This window comes from Chiloscyllium plagiosum, chromosome 43, assembly GCF_004010195.1.
Source record: "Chiloscyllium plagiosum isolate BGI_BamShark_2017 chromosome 43, ASM401019v2, whole genome shotgun sequence".
In the NCBI taxonomy this organism is placed as follows: Eukaryota; Metazoa; Chordata; class Chondrichthyes; order Orectolobiformes; family Hemiscylliidae; genus Chiloscyllium; species Chiloscyllium plagiosum.
Window position 1 is genome coordinate 7,970,729 of NC_057752.1, and position 21,070 is coordinate 7,991,798.

Sequence of the window (21,070 nt, forward strand, 5' to 3'; positions counted from 1 at the left end):
AGCAGGTCAGGCAGCATCCGAAGAGCAAGAAAATTGACATTTCGGGCAAAAGCCCTTCATCAGGAATAGATTCCTCATGTCAAGTTAACCCCAAAGTAGTGCTTGCAGGCTGTGCATCACAGCAAATTGTTGGCACCATGCTGATAATAGCGTAATTACAATTAGCAGAGAAAAGTGACTGTTATTGCATTAGTCTAGGTTGAATCCATGAGGGTAAGTAGTAGTATTCTAATCAATGTGCATCTAACTCTGCTTAAGCGTAATGACTGATTCCATTCATTCTACACCTAGTATTGTGTCCAGTCCTTGTTCTCGATAATCAGTGGATAGGTTCAGAACTATTTTTGAATAACACATGGGTAAATACAGCAAGGCAAATAATTCTATGACACAGAAACAGTCTAAACAGACCAACAGGTCTAAGCCAGTGACAATGTTCAGCCCAAGCTTCCTTCACTTTACTTAATCTCAACATATTAACATCATTCTATAACTTTCTCCATCCTGTACTTATCTAGTTTCCCTTTAAATGTATTGATGAAATGCATAGCCTTTTACGTTTGCTTTGGATTATGGCTTAGCAGAACCTGTACCTAATGCACTTTTACACTAAGTGATCCATTAAATCACTAAAAGCATTGTCCTAAAACCAAATTAAAAGCAATTAGCAGCAAATTCCAATTTAATGGCTCTCTACATTAGAAATGTAGAGAGCCATTAATTGTAAAACTTGGTTCTTGCAGCGAATCAATGAATAATGAAGGCTGTTTCAGACTGGGCGTGCCCAGAGCAAAGAATTAAATGAGACCAAAGCTGTTGAGTTCAACTCACTGCACTCAAGCATCAAGTGGAGATCAGAAGTAAAATACAAGGTGAGTACAGTTCTTTGCATTAAAATATTGGATTCAAATTGCAAAACTGCTGATCAGGAAACAAAGTTCAGAATTAACCTTTCAGTATCTTGCTTAGCTCATCCTTGTTAAAAATAAATTTGTCATATTGACACTGTTACAAAAATAATAGCATTGAAATTTGGTCATGGACACCTATTTTTCAGAGGGCTATAAAGCCTGCAATATGGCAGGCAGCACATGCCCATTACAAGCTAGAATTGTGCTAACTGTCATTTTAGTAAATGCTAAAAGAGGGTATATCGTGCCTGGATCTGAAACCGAACGATGCAAGGTTTTACTGAACTTTTTCATGCATACAGCTGAAGGATATAAAACATCAAGGATTGATTGAGTAATTTCATTAAGTGAAACTGTAAATTAATTCAAACCTTCTTATGCATTCACATGTACTCTTAGACCCTGAGCCAAAAATATAATTGGCTAGATTATAGTTTATTTGTATTTTGACTTAAATTATATGACATGCTTTAAGTTAAGCTTCAATAGTAATCAACACCTATTAAGACCCTCTTCAAGCTTTAGGTGATTGACTGATAAATGGTAGCAAGTTAAAATTAGAGGCACAATGTTTGAATGTACAAAGCATTGGTGATTAGATGAATTAATGGCACCAATAGAGATAAACAGAATTAATCTAAAAGCCATTATAGAGAGACAAAAACTATGCAATCAATTTGGCAATTAAATATTGCAGGATATGGTAACACAATGGTTATCACTCCTGCCTCACAGTGCCAAGGACCTGGGTTCAATTGCAGCCTTGGGCAACCATCTGTGTACAATTTGCACATTCTCCCCGTGTCTGCGTGGGTTTCCTCTGGGATGCTCCAGTTTCCTCCCGGAGTCCAAAGATGTGCAGGTCAGGTGGATTGGCCATGCTAAACATTGCCATTATAGTGTCCAGAGATGTGTGGGTTAACCATGGTAAAAACCATGTGGGGTTATAGGAATAGGGTGTGGGTCTGAGTGGGATGCTGCCAGGAGGGTTGGTGCAGACCTGATGGGCTGAATGGCCTCTTTCTGCACTGTCGGGATTCTATGACTTGATGCTTTGAAAAGACTGTCAAATGGAAAAGCAGGGATCACTGATCACTGAGAATAACGTAAGAAAAATAATGAGAAGAATCTTGGCTCGAAGGAGGAAGCCGTTGAATCAGGATAGGTAGAGTTGGGAATAACAAGAGATGAGAAAACACTGGTGAGAATATTACAGGGTATGAGTCCCTGTAACAGTTACACTGTTGGACAAAACATTGATGAAGAAATAGGAGGAGTTTGTAACAAAGTAGCTTTATAAACCACAGGGAGTTTGATCTCATAGAATGGACAAATTAAAATTGACAGAAGTAGTTCCATAGAATGCATCTGAGCCAGTTTGCAAGCGCAACATATTATGGAGCCAATCAGGAAAGGGCTATTTTAAATGTTTCCTTGTGCCTTGAAACAGGGTTAAATTGTCATATTGAAGTTACAGCTGCTTTAAAATGATAAATTTCACAGAATTGTCATAATGCAGGAGGAAGCGATTCAGCTCATTGTGCTTACACTGGCTCTTCAAATGAGCATCATTATCTAGAGCCAATCTCCTGCCTTTTCCTTGTACCTCATTTCTATCTCCAAAGAACTATCTAATGGTCTCCTGAATGCCTCAATTGAACCTGCTTCCATCACACTTCCAAACTAGACAGGCAGGAGGCTGGAAGAACACAGCAGGCCAGGCAGCATCAGGAGGTGGAGAAGACAACATTTTGGGTGTAACACTTCTTCAGGACTGGGGATGGGTGTAAGGGGGAGCTGCAGATAAAGGGAGTGGTGGGGGGCAGGGTGGTGAAGTGGGGATAGGTGAAGACAGGTAGAGGGTGCGACCTGGTTGGTCAATAGGAGAGATGAATCTAGTTGGTGGCAGGAAGCAGTAGAGGGAGGGGGAGGGGCTGGAAAGGGAGTCAGGGGAAGGGGAGGGAGGTTATTTGAAATTGGAGAACTCCATGTTGAGTCCTCCGGGCTATACGCTGCCCAGATGGAAGATGAAGTGTTGTTCCTCCAATTTGTGGTTTGGTTTGTTGTGGCAACGGAGGAGGCAGAGGATGGTCATGTTGGAAAGGGGGTGGGAGGGGAATTAAAATGATTGGTGACTGGGAGGTCCGGTCGGCCCCTGCAGGCCCGGCTGAGATGCTCAGGGAACTGTTCCCTTGGTTTACTTTTGGTCTCCCTGTTGTAAAGAAGACCACATTGGGAGCACTGGATACAGTAAACTAGGATGGACGAGAGGCAGGTGAACCTCTGTCTCACCTGGAAGGACTGTTTAGGGCCCTGGTTGGAGGTGAGGGAGGTGGTGTGCCAGCAGGTAACTCAACATTGAGTTCTCAAATTTCAAAAAACCTCCCTCCCCAGTCCCTCCTCCTCCCTTCTACTGCTCCCTGCCACCAACCGGGTTAATTCCTCCCATTGACCAACCAGGTTGTACCCTCTACCTGTCTTCACCTATCCCCACTTCACCACCCCCTTTATCTGCAGCTCCCCCCACACGCATCCTCAGTCCTGAAGAAGGGTTACACCTGAAATATCAACTTCTCCACCTCCTGATGCTGCTTGGCTTGCTGTGTTCTTCCAGCCTCCTGCCTGTCTATTTTGATTCCAGCATCTGCAGTTTTTCTGTCTCCATCACACTTCCAGGCAGTGCATTCGTACCCTGACTACTCACTGTGAAAATGATTTTTTTCTCACCTCACCTTTGCTTCTTTTGCAAACGCTGAAAATCTATGCCCTCTTATTCTGCTCCTTTTATGAGTGGGTACAGCTTCTCCTATCTACATTATCCAGGCCACTCATCATTCGAAAACCTCTTGTAACTCTGCTCTGAGCTTACTTCTCCAAGGAGAACAGTCTCAACTTATTCAATCTATCCTCATCACTGAAGTTTTTTATTCCTGGAACTATGCTTGTAAATCACTTCTGCACACTCTCAAATGCATTCACATCTTTCCTATAACATGACACTGACAACTGTACACAATACTCCAGCTGAGGTCTAACAAGTGTCTTATACAAGTAAAGGACCACCTCCTTGCTTTTGTACTCCATTAGTTAAGCAGAGGACACCGTGTGCTTTCTTAATTGCTCTCTCCAGCTGTTTCCACAGATCTTCATTGAGCTGTGCACATATGCACCCAGGTCCCTCTACTTCTGGACCACCTATAGAATTGTACTCCCTATTTTATATTATCTTTCAATGTTTTTCCGACTAGAGTGTATCACGTCACACTTCTCTACATTGGACCTCATCTGTCATTTATCTGCCCACTGCACCAACTTATCAATGTCCTTTTGGAGTTCATATTTCTCAGTTTACAATTTCAAGTTTCATGCCATCTGCAAGCTTTCAAATTGTCCCCTGCATACCAAGATCCAGCTCATTAATGTATACTAGGAAAAGCAAGGGTCCTAATTCTGACTCCTGGGGAACTCTGCACTGAGTGCTGCTTAGCTAAAAAAGAGTGCTCTGGGTGAAAATAGTGAGTTAAGTCAGATGGGGAGTAGGTGAAGCTAAAAGATTGAGTGTGGGTGGATATAACTGGGGAGGGAGGGGAAAGGTATCTCAGAGGAAAGCAGCATCAGCCAATTTCATGGTAGCACAGGTGGCTCTGTTGCACAGAAGGGGAGGAAAATGATCAGCACGGCTATAGTGATAAGGGATTCAATAGTAAGGGATACAGACAGGCGCCTCTGTGGCCGCATTTGTGAATCAGAATGGGATGTTACTTCCTGGTGCCAGCATCGGGGACGTCATGGAGCTACGGCAGGACATTCTGGAGCGAGAGGGTGAATAGCCAGTGATTGGGGAACACATAGGTAAACAAAGAGATCTGGACCTTAAAGCTGAACATAGGAAGTTAGGTAGTAAATTAAAATGGAGGACCTCAAATGTAATAATCACAGGATTACTCCCAGTGTCATGTGCTAGCGAAAGCAGGTATAAGAGGATAGATCCAATTAATGCATCACTGGAGAAATGGTGTCACAAGAAGAAGCTTAGATTCTTGAGGCATTGGGACCATATCTGTGGAGGGTGGGACCTGACTGGTTGAACATGGATAGAGCTGAGATGAATATCCTCATGGGGCTTTTACTAATTTTGTTGGTGAGGTTTTAAACTAGCATGGCAGGGGATGGGAACAAAAAAGTAAGCTTAGATGGGTCAGATTCGGATCAGGAAACATGAGGTAGAGTATTATTTAGTGATGTCGTCACCGATGGTAAGGTCCTCGGGAGTGCTGCTGAACAAAGAGACCTTTGAGTGCAGGTTCATTGCTCCTTGAAAGTGGAGTTGCAGGTAGATTGGATAGTGAAGAAGGCATTTGGTATGCTTTCCTTTATTGTTCAGAGTATTGAGTACAGGAGTTGGGAGGTCATGTTGCGGCTGTATTGGACATTGGTTAGGCCACTGTTGGAATATTGCGTGCAATACCTGTCTCCTTCCGATTGTGAAACTTGAAAGGGTTCAGAAAAGATTTACAAGGATGTTGCCAGAATTGGAGGATTTGAGCTTTAGGGAGAGGCTGAATAGGCTGGGGCTGTTTTCCCTGGAGCTTCGGAGGCTGAGGGGTGACCTTATAGAGGTTTACAAAATTATGCTGGCAGGTGGGACTAGATTGAGTTGGGATATCCGGTCGGCATGGAGGGGTTGGACCGAAGGGTCTGTTTCCGTGCTGTACATCTCTATGACTCTCTCTCTCTATGACTTGGAAAAACAAAAACAAACTAGGTTTAAAAGCATCCAAAGGAAATTGGGGTTGAGTTGTTTATACAAGGAGTATTACAAAGAAGACAGGTGAACTAAGGGCACAGACAGATACATGGCAGCACAATGTTGCTACAACAGAAACCTGGCTAAGGGAGGGTAAAATTGGCAGTTCAATATCCCAGAATGTGGAGTTTTCAGGCAGGATAGTGTGTGACCAAAAAAAGGAGGGAGATGGCAGTATTGGTTAAAGAATGAATTACAGTTGAGAGAAGGTACGATAGACTGTATGGGTTAACAAATGAGGTTTTACGGGTTGAATAAAACAAAGGGCAGTCACATGGCTAAGAATATACTACAGACCCCCAAGTAGTGACGGGCAGATGGAAGAACATGTATGTAGACAAAATTTTACCTGTCGGAAATAAGAGGCAATAACAGGAGGAGATATGTACTATCCGAATATCAATTGGGCTTCAAACAATATAAAGGGCACTGAGAGTGAAAAATTCAGATATTGTATCCAGCGATTTTTATTTTTAAACAATACGTGACAAGCCTATCGAGAATAGATGCAATTCTGGATTTATTTTGGGAAATGATCCTCAAGTGGGTGACTATTTCGGGGATAATGATCATAATTCGGTTAGATTTAGTATTACATTACATACCCTACAGTGGGGAAACAGGCCCTTTGGCCCAACAAGTCCACACCAACCTGCCGAAGCGTAACCCACCCATTTCCCTCTAACTAACACACCTAACCTCTGGGCAATTTAGCATGGCTAATTCACCTGACCTGCACATCTTTGGACTGTGGGAAGAAACCGGAGCATCCAGAGGAAACCCACGCAGACAAGGATATCTGAACACAGACAGTCGCCCGAGGCTGGAATCGAACCTGGGACCCTGGGGCAGCAGTGCTAACCACTGAGCCACCGTGCTGCCCTGAATTATTATGGAAAGGGACAGAGAAAAATCAGGAGTAACAGTTTCTAACTGGGGGAAGGCAAATTTTATAAAACTGCGAAGTGATTTGGCGGAAGTGGATTGGACAGCACTGCCAAAGGATAAATCAGTGGGAAACCAGTGGGAGGCGCTAAAAAGTGAGATCCTTATAGCATAAAGCAGATATGTCCCCTCCAAAAATAAGAAAGGTACTGCCAAATCTAGACCCCCATTGTTTTATGGAAAAATACAGGGGAAGATTAAACAGAAAAAGAAAGTTTATGATAGTCACTAAAAACTCAAAACTGCAGATAGCCTATAAGCATGTAGAAAGTACAGGGATCAAGTTAAAAGAGAAACAAGGAGATCAAAGAAAGAAAATGAAAAATATTAGAAAGTAAGATAAAGGAAAACCCAAAGATAGTTTGTCAGTATATAAAGAGGAAAAGGTTGGATCAGGAAAAAATGGGACCTAATCAGAGATGAAGAAGGAAACTTGTGTGAAGATGCAGAGGAAATGGTACGAATTTTAAATGAATTCTTTATTTTCACAAAGGAAAGGGATGATGCGGATATAGTAATCCAAGACGAGCAGTGTGAAATCCTGGACAAAATAATCATAACAAGAGAGGAAGTGTTAGAACATAGAACATAGAAGAATACAGCGCAGTACAGGCCCTTTGGCCCTCGATGTTGCGCCGATCCAAGCCCACATAACCTATACTAACCCACTATCCTCCATATGCCTATCCAATGCCCGCTTAAATGCCCATAAAGAGGGAGAGTCCACCACTGCTACTGGCAGGGCATTCCATGAACGATATGAATGGTAATGACATTACACAACTAGACATATACAATGAATATTTATTTAAATGCCATACCCTGCCAAATGTAACAATATCTCCAGACTGATTAAACACCACATCTCTAAATCTCAGATCCCAACCATTGTATCACTCTGGGCTCATACCTGACTTTCAAGAGCACACTCTTAAGCATTTAACACTGTTGCAAACCACACAGTCAGGTCTTACAGTGCACACACACACTATCAGCTATTCAACTATTTTGACCAGATTACATGGTACTCTTTGGGGATCTTCACTCTCCTTCCCAAAGTGAATCACCTCACATTTAGCTACATTGAATTCCATTTGCCACCTTTCTGCCCAGCTCTGCAGCTTCTCTATATCCTGCTGTAACCTGCCACATCCTTCCTCACTGTCAACAACTCCTCCGACTTTCGTATCATCCGCAAACTTGCTCACCCAACCTTCTAACCCCTCTTCCAGGTCATTTATAAGTTAGAGGAGTTAGAATCCTTGAAAGTGGATAAATCGTCAGGGCTAAATGGGTTGTTCCCTCGCACTTTGAAAGAGGTCAGGGAGGAGATAGCAGATACACTGAAGATTATTTTTCAATCTTCACAACACAGGTGAGGAACCAGAGGACTGGAGGAATGCAATTGTGGTTCCATTGTTTAAAAAGGGTACAAAGGAAATGCCAAACAATTACAGGCCGGTCAGTCTTACTTTGGTGGTGAGAAAATTGTTAGAATCTTCCGATAGATTGGATAAACTTTCACTTAGAAAAGGCACGGACTAGTCAGGGATAGTCATCATGGCTTTGTTAAGGAAAGATCATGCCTTACAAATTTGATTGAATTCTTTGAGGAAGTGATAAGAAGGATCAATGCGGGTAGTGCGGTTAATGTCATCTGTATGGATTTTAGTAAAGCATTTGACAAGGTCCCACATGGCAGACTGGTCAGTGATGATATGGAGATGCCGGTGTTGGACTGGGATGTACAAAGTTAAAAATCACACAACACCAGGTTATAGTCCAACAGGTTTAATTGGAAGCACTAGCTTTTGGAGTGCTGCTCCTTTATCAGATGGTTGTGATACAGGGTAATGTGAATGAACTGGATCTAAAGTTGGCTTAGTAAAAGGATAATGGTCAATGGCTGCCCTTGTGAACATAAAGCTGTTTCAAGTAGTCTGGAATTCACACTGCCTAAGTTGGTGATGGAGGCAGAGGCCCTAAACTCTTGCAAAAAGTACATGGATCTACACCTGTAAGCTGCAGGGCTATGGGCCAGTGTGCAAGAAAATGGGATTAGAAAGGGCATCTGGATGTCTCTATGTTGGCACTGACAAGATGGGCGGAATGGCCCACTTCTGTGCTGTATCATTTCTGTTTTTCCACTACAAACATTCCACCAGTCTGAAAAATATCTCTTAACCATCAATCTGTGTCCTATCACTCTTAATTTTGAATCCATGATGCTTTTGTCATGACCTAGATCTTGCCTCACTAGTCTGTTGAGTGGCACTGTATCAAACACCTGCTGGAAATCCATGTAAACCATATCAGCAGCATGACCTTGATCGAACCTTTGGTTACCTCTTCAAAAACTCCAGCTGTAGATCCACGTACTTTTTGCAAGAGTTTAGGGCCTCTGCCTCCATCACCAACTTAGGCAGCGTGAATTCCAGACACCAACCACCCTCAGTGTACAAATGTTATTCCTCATGTCCCCTCTAACCCTCCTGCCACATAGATTCAAGCTATGACCCCTGGTTTTTGAATCTCTGCTAAGGGAAACAGGTTCCTCCTGTCTACTCTATCTCTAGTCCTCACGATTTTGTACACTTCAATCATGTTACCACTCAGCCTTCTCTGTTCAGGGAAAACAATCCCACCCTCTTTCATTGTAGCTACAGTCCTGGCCTCATTCTAGTAAATCTTCTCTGCATTGTCTCCACAGCCACAGCAATTACGTCCTCCTTGTAATGGGATGACCAGAACTGCAGACAACATCCAGTTGTGGCCTTAACAGTGTCTTATACAGTTTCATCACTATATCCCTACTCTTCTATTCTATACCTCTACCAAAGAAGGAGTGCATTCCATATGCCTTTGTTACAAGCTTATCCACCTGTCCTGCTACCTTTGGGATATGTGCACTCGCATGCCAAGGTCTCTGACTTCATCTATTCCTCTCAGTACATTCCTGTTTATTCTGTATTATCTTTTACTGCTTGACCTCCCTAAATGCATTACCTCACACTTATCACCATTGAACTCCACCTGCCACTCTCCTGCCCACTACACCAACCCATCTATATCATTTTGGAGCTTACAGCTATTCTCTGCATGATCTCCTTGTTAGAAATCCAAGCTGACTCTTCCTAATCAATCCAACTTCTTCCATGTGATTACTAATTTGACACCAAATAACTTCTAGAAACTTCTCCATCACTGAAGTTAACTTGAATTTCACAGTGAATTCAAAAGTAACAGACATGTGTCTGAAGCTAGAATATGACAGTGAACTAACAAGATAGGCATAAGGGGCAAATTTTCTCAGTAGATTTGGAAATTAGATTTCAGTTATGTTAATAGATAAGCAATGACAAACATTTAAAGAAATATTTGATAATTCTCAACAAATACAGATTCCTTTGATAAATAAAAAGTCCAGTGATCATAATATCTTTAGTTAGCCACAGACGAAGAGAAGTATTAGATTAAAAGAAGCTTATAATACTACCAAGAGTAACACAACAAAGATTGGGAGGATTTCAGAAAGTAGCAAAAGATGTCCAAAAGTTGATCAGAGGAAGTAAAAGGATGAGAGTAAACTAGGAAAAAGTACAGAAACTGATAGTTAATGTGTTCTAAAACTATAAACAAAAGAACAGAGTAACAAGTGTGTCTCTTTGATGCTGAGACAGGGGAAATAATAATAGAGAATATGGAAATGGCAGAGACATTAAAACAATATATAATAGCCCATAATTTGTTCTCTTATCCCAAATTTCTCTCAGAAAAACCATTAAGGTGGCTAGTGTTGGAAATGGACATAGCATAGTGACACTTGTTTTAAAAAAAAATTGCTGGGGGATGCTAATGCAGACTTTAATCTTGATTTGAACCAATTTCAACTTTTGAACATTTGATTCAGATGCTAGATATGAAGAGCAAGACAAACATTATTTTTCTAGCCTTGGCATCATGAAATACAAATCATTCTCACCCCAAATCCTCTCTTTCTTAACAGGAAAATTGACTGGGCAGAATGTCTGACCTGGAGAATGCAATGATTGCTATCATAAAAGTCTTTCACAAGTATACAGAATGCAAGAGAGATAAACTTAAGAAAACCCAGCTGAAGGCTCTTGTCAACAATGAGTTAAACCAATTTATTGAGGTAGAAGAAATTCTAAGCAATCACTCTGTATATGAAACATTTCTGTTATTTTGTGACACTCTGCTGGGATGAATGCTCATGTAAGGTACATCTGATATGTTGCTCCAAATAAGGACTTCAGTTTTTTGCATCTAATCTTTTTATTGCATTGATACATTTTTTAACAGTAATTGAAATTTTGTGCATTAGTTCCAGAGCTGGAGATACCGGAAAAATGTTCCAAATAGTACTTCTGTTGTCACGAGGTACCACACAGACTCTACAAAAGTAAACAAGCAGCAACAGTAGACTGTATGGCCCTTCAAGCCTGCTCTACCATTCAATAAAAATCACAAGATCTGCCTTAATGCCACTTTCCAGCCATGGTGGAATACTCTAGGGAAGGGTTTTGCGCATTCACAGCCTTCAGTGAAGAAATTTATTCTCACTTCAATTGTAAATGATCAAGTTCTTATCCTGAGACTGTGCTCCCCCCACTGCCCCCTCCACCCCAGATTGTACAGCCAGAGAAAATAATCTGTGTGTCAACTCTGTCAAGCCCCTTCCGAACCTTACATTTCAATATGACCACCCCTCATTCTTCTAAACTCCACGAGGTATAGGTCCAACCTGCTCAATCTCTCCTCAAAACTCAACTCTCTCATTCAAGTGAACTTCCACGATGCCTGCAAGGCAAGTATATCCTTGCTTCAATATGGAGACAAAGCTATACACAGTGCACCAAGTGTGATCTCACCAAAGTGCTGTATTAAGACTTTCTTATTCCTGTACTCCAATCTCCTTTCTATAAAAGGCAACATGCCATTCACCTTCCTAACTGCAGGTTGCCACTTCACACCGTTTTTGTTCCTTATACAAGGGCACCCTAACTCTCTCTGAACATTTAACAGTTCCACACCTTTCAAATATGCACGACTGTTCTATTCATCCTAACAAAGTGAATAGCGGCACAACTTCCCATGTTATTTTCCATCTGCCACATTAATGCCAACTCACTTAAACTTGCCTATTTGCAGAATTCTTCCATGTTTTGGCAGTGATTGTTTTCAATGAGATTCAATGGGCGGTCCACCATGCCCCAGGTCAAACAACTTTTTCATCTTCAGCTCATTAATTATGCAACTGACCTCAATGGCACCTGACTCCAGAATCGTGTAGCAAGAGAGATGGAAGTGCTGGCCTTTGATGGCACTTGGCCACAGTCTCACCACTGGTGCCATATTTACATTCCAGCTTCACAGCATTTCATGAACGACCTATTACACTGTGACACTGCACCACTGTAACCCAACAAATGGCCCAGAAAGGGAAGCTGGCACTCTGTTTTGCAGATAGGGACTTGGAGATGCAGGTGAACAGGATGGTCAAGAGAAGGGCAATGCTTTTTCCCTTCACACTGCCTACGGATGCCACTCCACTGAACAGCTATGTCCAGCTGAAAGCAAGTTAATACCTAAATGCCAGCATTTCCTCTCTGTTACGTCACACTCTCAGGGTCACAATTACTCTCTCTAACTCTGCCATTGCACTCAGCTCTCACCAGGCTAATGGACTACAAAAGCTCTCACTATTATATGCAGCATGGTCACTCAATGGCTGTCACTAAACCCATCCTCCAAAACCTCAAACCCTTCCTATTCTCTGAGATTCCCACACACTCACTGGAGACACCTCACCACCTCTCCGGTCCCTGCACCACCTCTCCGGTCCCTCCCTAATGTTTTCCCATCCACATCCATCATACTCCTCCTCTCTTTATATGCTTGTGCAGAAAAGAAATATCTCCTAACTGGGTAGAGAGGGCAGAAACCAGTGGTGGATATTATATTTCTCATCCCATATGAGGGGAAAATGCTGCATTTGGCTGGAGAAGAAGGTGGGGTACCAGACATGAGCAACCAACAAAGTAAGCTTCATTGGGCTGTCCTGCACTGCTCTCTTGTTAACGCCAATGCTAACTCATTCTTGTCCTAAACAAGCCTTTGCCCATTTTTCACATCTAATTCCCTCTTCTCTTATGCAGGTACTATTGGGACCCAGTGAACCACCACACATAGAAAGCAGCACTGCTAACCCTCACGCCCACCTCAACCTCTGAGGAAGAAGCCACTCAACCCCTGGAGATGTACCAGCAAGGCTTTCACCTGTTTTTCCCCCCCACCCCACCCACCCCCAGATCAGATACTGTTACCTTGGTGATTTCTCTTTCTCGATTAGATTTGGGAGCACGATCTGGTGAACACATCACTGCCCCATCTCCACAGGTGGGCAAGGAAGAAATGCCCAGGTTTCTGGCACTCAGAGGACTGCCAGAGACCAGACACTTCAGGCAGAAGTCTTGGCTATTAATGATTTTGTCAAAATGGACAGAGAGGCTCAGGCTACTTTGTCCACGACAATCAGGAACCTGGATGGAAGAATGGAGGAATCCAATGTTATCAGTACCATGGTGGCTCCAACATGCGTGTCTGTCCGCCATGCAGAGCTAGGTCCAGCACACTCAGTGTCTATTGGATACGCACACAGACCTGCACTCCTGCACTCCATCACTGTAGCCATAGGTGCTCAGTGTTAATGGCAAGGTGAGAAGGTGGAGAACCTTAACATCATTCTCGGTGCCTCCTTCCTCTCAGGGAAACAAGGTGGTGACAGCAGATAACCCTGGGGGAAGGAGGGGGGGGGGGAAGCAGACGCAAGACCTTCAGAAACTTCCTCTCAGGACACTCTCGAATGTCCAGCCCGCCACCTTCCCATTGCCTGTGACACTGAATCATGTAGAAATCTAAGCCTATAAAGGTGAGCCTGTATTTCATTAGGCCCAGGCACTTTAAACCCAAACACTCTTGACATTGACTGGTCAAGATTTCCAGAACAATAAGGTCAAGTACGGAGTACACTCCCTCTACCACAGCTACAGAAGTCAGGACTGTACTTCGACATAAAGCAAGGGAAAGGAAGAGAAAAGCTGACTGAGGTCATATCGGTGGCACAGGTAATAAATATTTTATTGTTAAATAACCTTGCAGTTTTGTTAATGTATGTTCACTTGCACTTTTAAAACGTCTATTCTCGTCCTTTTGTAGCCTTCCGAATGGGTGAAGTTGCTCCTGTTTGATGTAATGAGCAGCCTTTTCAGACTTTCCCAAGTTGCAATGACCAAGCATTGTTCATCTCTCTCAAGCAACTGACTCCCTTGGTTGCAGATTTCAGCAGACAACGAGAAGCTTTGTACCATCATGTTTTTACTGCAGCCAACGGGCTGAACTTCAACGTGAACAATACTAAGGCTAAAAGCAATATGCAAGGATTGTTTTGGGGCTCAGCCTGATTGTTCCATCCATAATGGCACACAACTTGAGTGAAAGTGCAGAATGAGTGATAACTGCACAGATCTCTGCAGGCAATGTTAAATTCTGCCTTTCAGCTTTTCAAGGGAGCACATTGTCATTGAAGAGTGGCCAGTGTGCAATGGAAGTACACATCTCCACTCTCCCTCCTAGTTCACTGGGCTGCTGAGAGAAGCTGAACAACACCCTCTCTCCGGTTAAACACCGTCCTGTAGGATGCTCAAATTCTTCAGGGCAATTTAACAGGCCAAGTGAATTCTGAAATATTGAAAGCAAAACGATGATGGAAGGGTGAAAAGAATTTGCCTCACGATTGCTACCAACCTACTGCCTCTCAGGAGGGAATGTATTCTACAACACTCGCATCTCGACTGAAGCCTTAAAAGCAATCTAGCCTCAGTGCCGTGCGACACTATTGCCCTGTTTCACTGACTGATCTTTTCTTGCAAACGGTGAAGAGGTTCAAATACTTTAAGGTGGGATCAGCCAAAGATACCACGCATACAATCAATCAAATGGGTATGGAAACATTTATTCAGCAACAGAAAAGTTCGAGGAGTACAGAAATAATCAGGTTCCCATGTACTGTGGGCTGCAGGGACTGCATGCCATATGAAAAATGACAATGTCTCATTCATGCTGGAAGTTGGTTTTAATAGACTCTGTCTCACCTTGCACACTTAATGGTGCATCACTCTATCATGGTCTCCAGGATGTCCCCCTCAGTCAATTTTCCTCTTCAGAGGATTGCTCTCAATGCCCAATTTCTTCTGCATCCAGCATCTCCACCCCACTTTTGTCTGCTCCAGTTGTGAATATTAATGATGCAAACATTCTTTGTGGGCCATATTTACATTCCAGCTTCACAGCATTTCATGAACGACCTATTACACTGTGATACTGCACCACTGTAACCCAACAAATGGCTCTCAATGCCCAATTTCTTCTGCATCCAGCATCTCCACCCCACTTTTGTCTGCTCCAGTTGTGAATATTAATGATGCAAACATTCTTTATGGGCTAAAACGCAAGGCCCACTGGATTTGTCTTGGCATCAAGATCTCATCTTCATGATACAGGAACCTGTGAGTTCTCCAGTGCGTTCACACCATGGCAGCTTACAGGATACCTGGTGGACAACACTGGAATTTGGTGTGGATGGTCAGAGTTAAACTGGATATTGATGGAGTGGAAGGCTTTTCCATCGATGACTGCTGCAGGATAGTGATAGAGCTGAGGTCTCAAAGCCTGCAGTCTATAGTGCCTGGCTGCTGGGGGAAGCCAGCGATATTAGACAGTGCCAGTGCCTGAGTTGTTTCACTCACCTCACCTGTGGAGAAAGGATATAAACTGGTGTAATCTGGAGAAACTGCAACACCGCCAGCCCAGATCCATTTTGGACCATGACCTGGGAGATGCCCCAAATGTCTCCAGTTGTTCCTTGGAACAAGCCGCTGACATAACATTTCAGGGCAGATGTAGCCAGTGCCTGAGTTGTTTCACTCACCTCACTGTGGAGAAAGGATATAAACTGGTGTAATCTGGAGAAACTGCAACACCGACAGCCCAGATCCATTTTGGACCATGACCTGGGAGATGCCCCAAATGTCTCCAGTTGTTCCTTGGAACAAGCCGCTGACATAACATTTCAGGGCAGATGTAATCTTAATGGGCACTGGGATGGGATGGGATGGTTCTTCTGAGTGGACATTCTGTTCCAGCAGATGATCCAGTTCAGTGATGATGACCTGGGGTATTCTTAGTCCTCATCTTTGCTTGGTTCCTGAGAATGCAAGTGACGGTGATAATGAAGCCAGTAGATTCAAGGGTTTGGTTCACTGTCCTGTCTCCTTGGATGATCTGCACATGCTGCTTTTCCCTCTGGAGACTGTACAGCAGTTGCTGGAGGCTGTTGTTCGTGTTGGGCTCAGTCACACCATTGTAATTGTGCTCTTCCCTGTCAAGGACTCCTCCAATCGTAGATCCTATCTCAGATGAACAAGCGGATAAAAAATGGTGACTGTCTAAATTGGAGCATATCCGTAATGGTACCCTTGATCCTTCACATCAAGCAAAATGAAACAATATGGAAAGCCCTGGTGAAATAACTCCACAGAGGCTGGTATCCCATCATCAAGTTACCCTTTATTCACACATGGGAAGTCCTTGACACTGACGCAAGCTCCCTCAGAGCCAGCTCTCTGCGTGCCAGAATGTCTGACACTCTGGTTTTAATCTGTCAGCCAGGGCTCCCTGATTGGGCTGTTAATATGGTTCAATAAGGGAACTCATATTCCTTGACGTCCACCTAACTGACCTTGTTATAATCACTACATCCCTCTCCCTCAGAGTCTGAGGTCATCGGCCATGTCTTTCTTGACCATCTCTTCCTGGGGCATCTTAATATTGGGTCAGGTTCCTCCAACTTTGCTTCGGATATAGACGGTGTTTAACACACATTAGTTCGCTTCTTGTGCCCAGAGCATTTTGGAAGAAATTCATCCTCTTCAGGCGACAAATGTGTTGGGGCTGGGAGATCTACCGTGTCCATCTCCGATTCCAAGATCTCTTCAATGCTTGACAGAGAGGGAGAACACACAGGTTCTAACAGCCTTTCCGAATCTTCTGAGGTAGGCAGGTTTTGCTCCTGCATGTTTGCGAATTTGCAGCTTTCATGTGGCCCACATGCTTATTCAGAACCATCTCATCTATCCAAACTTTATATGTCACTGGACCTGACCTCATGTCAACCACGCCTCTCACCCATGTAGGGCCATTCCCATGGTTTCTACGCCAAACTTCACCCCTTGCAGGAAACTGTCTCTCTCGCTTAGAGGAGTCTTGTATCCAGCATTGGTGTTCCTGATGGCATTTCACCCCCTGCCCTAGGAGCAGGAGGATCAGATTTAACCTGGTGCGAAGTCTTCTCCCCATAAGCAACTCTGCTGGAGCTATCCCTGTATTTGCATAAGGGGTGGTCTGATAATCAAATAGGATCCTGGACAGTTTGGTATGTAGTGAAGGTATAGGCCATTTCTTTCAGCCTGCCTTCAAAGTTGGGACTACACTTTCTGCCAGACCATTGGATGATATGGAGCAGTAGTTTTTTTGATGAATACCATTTGACTTTATGAAATAGAGTCATTCCTTCTATAACACGATAGTCACGTTCCCATGTGACCCTGCGCTACACAAAAATTGTGCAATACAAATAATACATAAGTGTTAGTAATCTAATCGCATTATAACCAAACACGTTTTACAAGTTCACGTTTTAGAAACAGTGTTCCCTATTCACCAATTGCACTACAGCCAACCTGCATTAATGAAAGACACGTTATAGCAGAACTGACTGTACTCAAATTGCCTGCTAGTAAACGGAGGCCTATTATCTGTGACCAACACTTCTGGGAGTCTGTGTATTACAAAACATGCATGCAATTTTTCTATTGTTGTCCCTGTGTATGACTCTATGCATGTCCAGCTGCTTTGAACTGGCATCCACAATGACTAAGAACATTGAGCCCATAAAAGGGTCGGCATAGTCGATGTGTAATCGAGTCCAGGGTTTACCTGGCCATTCCCATGAATGTGGGGCTCTGCTGCCAGGAATTTTTGTCCTTGCTGGCGATCTGGGCACTGCCTCACCAGCATGCATCCAATCCTGGTCACCAGACATAGCTTCTCACCGACATCCTTTGGAAACTCCTGGTGGAGTTCAGCCAGTATCTGGCAGCAAACTTTGCTTGGTACAGTCATTCTTAATCCCCATAATAATATGGGGATTATCCCCTACTGTGAACTGGTGTCCAAAACGTTTTCAATTCGGGTTGTGACGGTTCTTTGGTTTCCCCCATTACCAACAGTTGTTTCAGTTTTGCCAGGGCTGGATTGTTCTGCGTACAAAATCTGATATTGTCAGCTGTGACTATAAGTGTGTCCAGAAAATTTAAAACCATTATGGACTCTACCACTACTGGTGTATCTGCCAAAGAGAGGGGGTTCATGCATCCACATTCGCTACTCAGCCTCCCAGACAGTGTTCCAACTTGTAGTTATGTGCAGAGTTCAACCTGAAGCTATGGGTGGCTCTGCCGTATTCTCCTTAAGTAGATCTAGCAGGGGTTTGTGGTCTGTTATTATTACAAATTTACATCTGTAAAGGTATTGGTGAAACTTCCTAACTCCAAATATGACCGCTGAACATGCTTCTCTATCTGGGCGTATTCATGCTTTGCATTAGCCCAAGTCCTGGATGCATATGCTATTGGGCATTCCTCTCCACTGGGCCTCCTATGATCTAATACCACTTTGATGCTGTATAGGAAGGCATTGCACGTCAATACCAGATTTCACTTGGGATCATAAATGTGCCAATGCCTGAGAGGATGATAGCTGTTTCTTCACTTCCCTGAAGACAATGGCTTGGCTATGCAACCATTTCAAAAGCTGACCCTTTTTTAGGAATTGGGGTGCCTGGAACAGACATTTTTCCCTTCTAAGGCATCCCCATGTGGGAGAAACATCTAAGAACCATGTCCAAGTTCTCTAAGTGCTCATTATTGGTCTTCCCTGTTCTTAGCACATCGTTTAGATTAACAGCAACCTGGGGTAGACCTTGTAAAAGGTTTTCCATTTTCTGCTGAAAGGTGGTGCAGGCTGACAATATCCCAAATAATACAGTCTCGTATATTGGTACAAACCTCATCTAGCCGCAATTGCAACTACGCATGGCTCATGTCCAGTATTCATGAAGGATAGCCCCTCAGTCAGCCTTGCGTCTAAATCCTTTGTACAGGGGATTGGTTATTTATCCAGCTGCAAAAAGCAGTTTACTGTTTGTTTAAAATCCCCACAAAAGCGAACCATCCAAGTAGGCTTCACTGTCAGAAAGACAAGTGCTGCCCATTCCACAAACTGGACTGGTTTGATGATTCCTTCGCTTTGCAGCCTCCTGATATCTGTTTCTACTTTTGGTGGGCCTTGCAGCATCATGGAATTGCTTCCTGGTCAATATGTAAGGTGGCCTCGGCTCCTTTGATAGTCCCTAAACCTTCCTGATAAACTTCCAGGTATTTAATAAGGACTTCAGTCAGGCAGTCATTTTCAAATCAAGGTGAATATTTCTCAACCAATTTCGACCCATCAGGCTTGAGCCCGAGCCTTTTACCACAATCAGTGGCAAAGAGACCCGAACTGAAGTTGTACCCTTAATCTCTAAAGGTTCTCAGTCTAAACGAGGCCTTGTGCAAACTTAAGGGTTGGCGTCCAGAGCGAATTCTGTTAAAGATTTGTTCTTCAGTCACTGATACGATTGTGCTAATATCATCCTCCATTTAACCAGATATTTATTTTGATTGGTTCTGATTTGGATGTTGTTAAGCAAGTTCACTGTCCCACATCGGATGTAGGTTGACGTTCCAGGGTGTTGACTCTCCTAGATACCACCCTATGTGTTCTCTTAATCAATTTTGGTCTAGTGGGTCTCCTTTGCTGTCTCAAGTCCGCATGTAGACAGGCAGGAGGTTAGATGAACACAGCAAGCCAGGTAGCATCAGGTGGAGAAGTCACATTTTGGGTATAACCCTTCTTCAGAGGGGAAACAAAACCAACTCTCTCCTCAAGTCCGCATACCGGCAGCAACTATGATGCCTTGCTGGCCAGGATCCTGAAGAAAATCTTAACCTTCTGGCCAAACCTTGGGTTTGTTTTGGGGTTTTGCTGAGGGCTGACCTAGAGTCCCTCTGTTCAGGATATGTCCTGAGTGAGGCTGTGCAATTGCCTTCACTCAAATGGTGTTCTCCAAGCTCAGTTGCACTGGAGAGGGTGTCTGCTTCCCTCTAAATACTCTGCAACTCATATGCTCCATTTACTGCATTTTCCAAGGATAAAACCAGTTGTAAGGCCTGTTTGAAGTCCAGTTAGGCTTCAGCTAGTAGGTGCTTTTGCACAGTAACATCATTAATCCCACATACCAAATGGTCTCTCAGCATCTCATTAAGGGTTAAACCAAAGTCACATGTCTGTGACAGTCATCAAAACCTAATCAAAAATCATGATATGGATTCCCCTGATTCTTAAATTGCTGAGAAAAACAATAGCATTTCAGAATGAGGTGCAGCTTGGGGTTGTAATATTCCTTAACTAAATCCATAAACTCAAAGGGTTTTAGTACCTCAGGGAAAGTTAGGCTCCTAATAACTGAAAAAGCTGCGGGTCCACAAACTGTCAGAATTACTTGTTGCTTTTCATCTGCCTCAATGGCATTTCCCATGAAAAAGAAATGTATTCTTTCCATGTACCATGCCCAGTCTTCAGCAGGATTGAACAAGTCAAGTTTCCCAAATAATGGCACGATGCCAGAAACACTCACCTCAATTCAAGATGACTGTTACAAGTGAATTTCTTCAGGAGCGTGCTTTGCTCTGGTCACCACTGAAATAACTCCACAGAGGCCAGTATCCCGTCACCAAGTCACCCTTTAGTTACATGTGGAGAGTCCTTGACACTGATCCAGCTCCCTCAGAGCCAGCTCTGACTGAACAGAACCCCTAATATTCCTGTTTTTTTTTTGCTAACCCTCACACTACCGCCTAACTGCGGTAGCGCTTACTTTTTTTTCCCCAGCACCCATGGTGCGTGTGTGTGCAGGTGTGAGACACAGTGAGAGACACAAGGTGCACAAATCTTTATTCAATTTCCACCACCAGGAAGATAGGAAAACACCCGGGTGGCCAGTGACAAGCAGTGCCCTTCACAAAAAAGGGCAATGCGGTGTGGACACTCCTGTTTCTTTTTTATTATGCTGACACTCCTGTTCTTTTTTTTCCCACACTACCGCCTAACTGCGGTAGTGCTTATTCTTTTCCCCAGCACCCATGGTGTGTGTGTGTGTGTGTGTGTG

The 21,070-nt window shown here is 43.4% G+C and overlaps 1 protein-coding gene across 1 annotated transcript in view; it reads left to right on the forward strand.

The window, feature by feature from the left end:
* Positions 1-785: 785 nt before the first annotated feature.
* The window catches only part of LOC122543352 (protein S100-B-like), a 22,653-nt gene continuing 2,368 nt past the window's right edge, over positions 786-21,070 (forward strand). The window contains exons 1-2 of the mRNA XM_043681939.1: positions 786-872; positions 10,670-10,819. Coding sequence (XP_043537874.1) covers positions 10,688-10,819 — 132 coding nt within the window. The 5' untranslated portion in view covers positions 786-872; positions 10,670-10,687. The remainder of the gene's footprint in view (positions 873-10,669; positions 10,820-21,070) is intronic.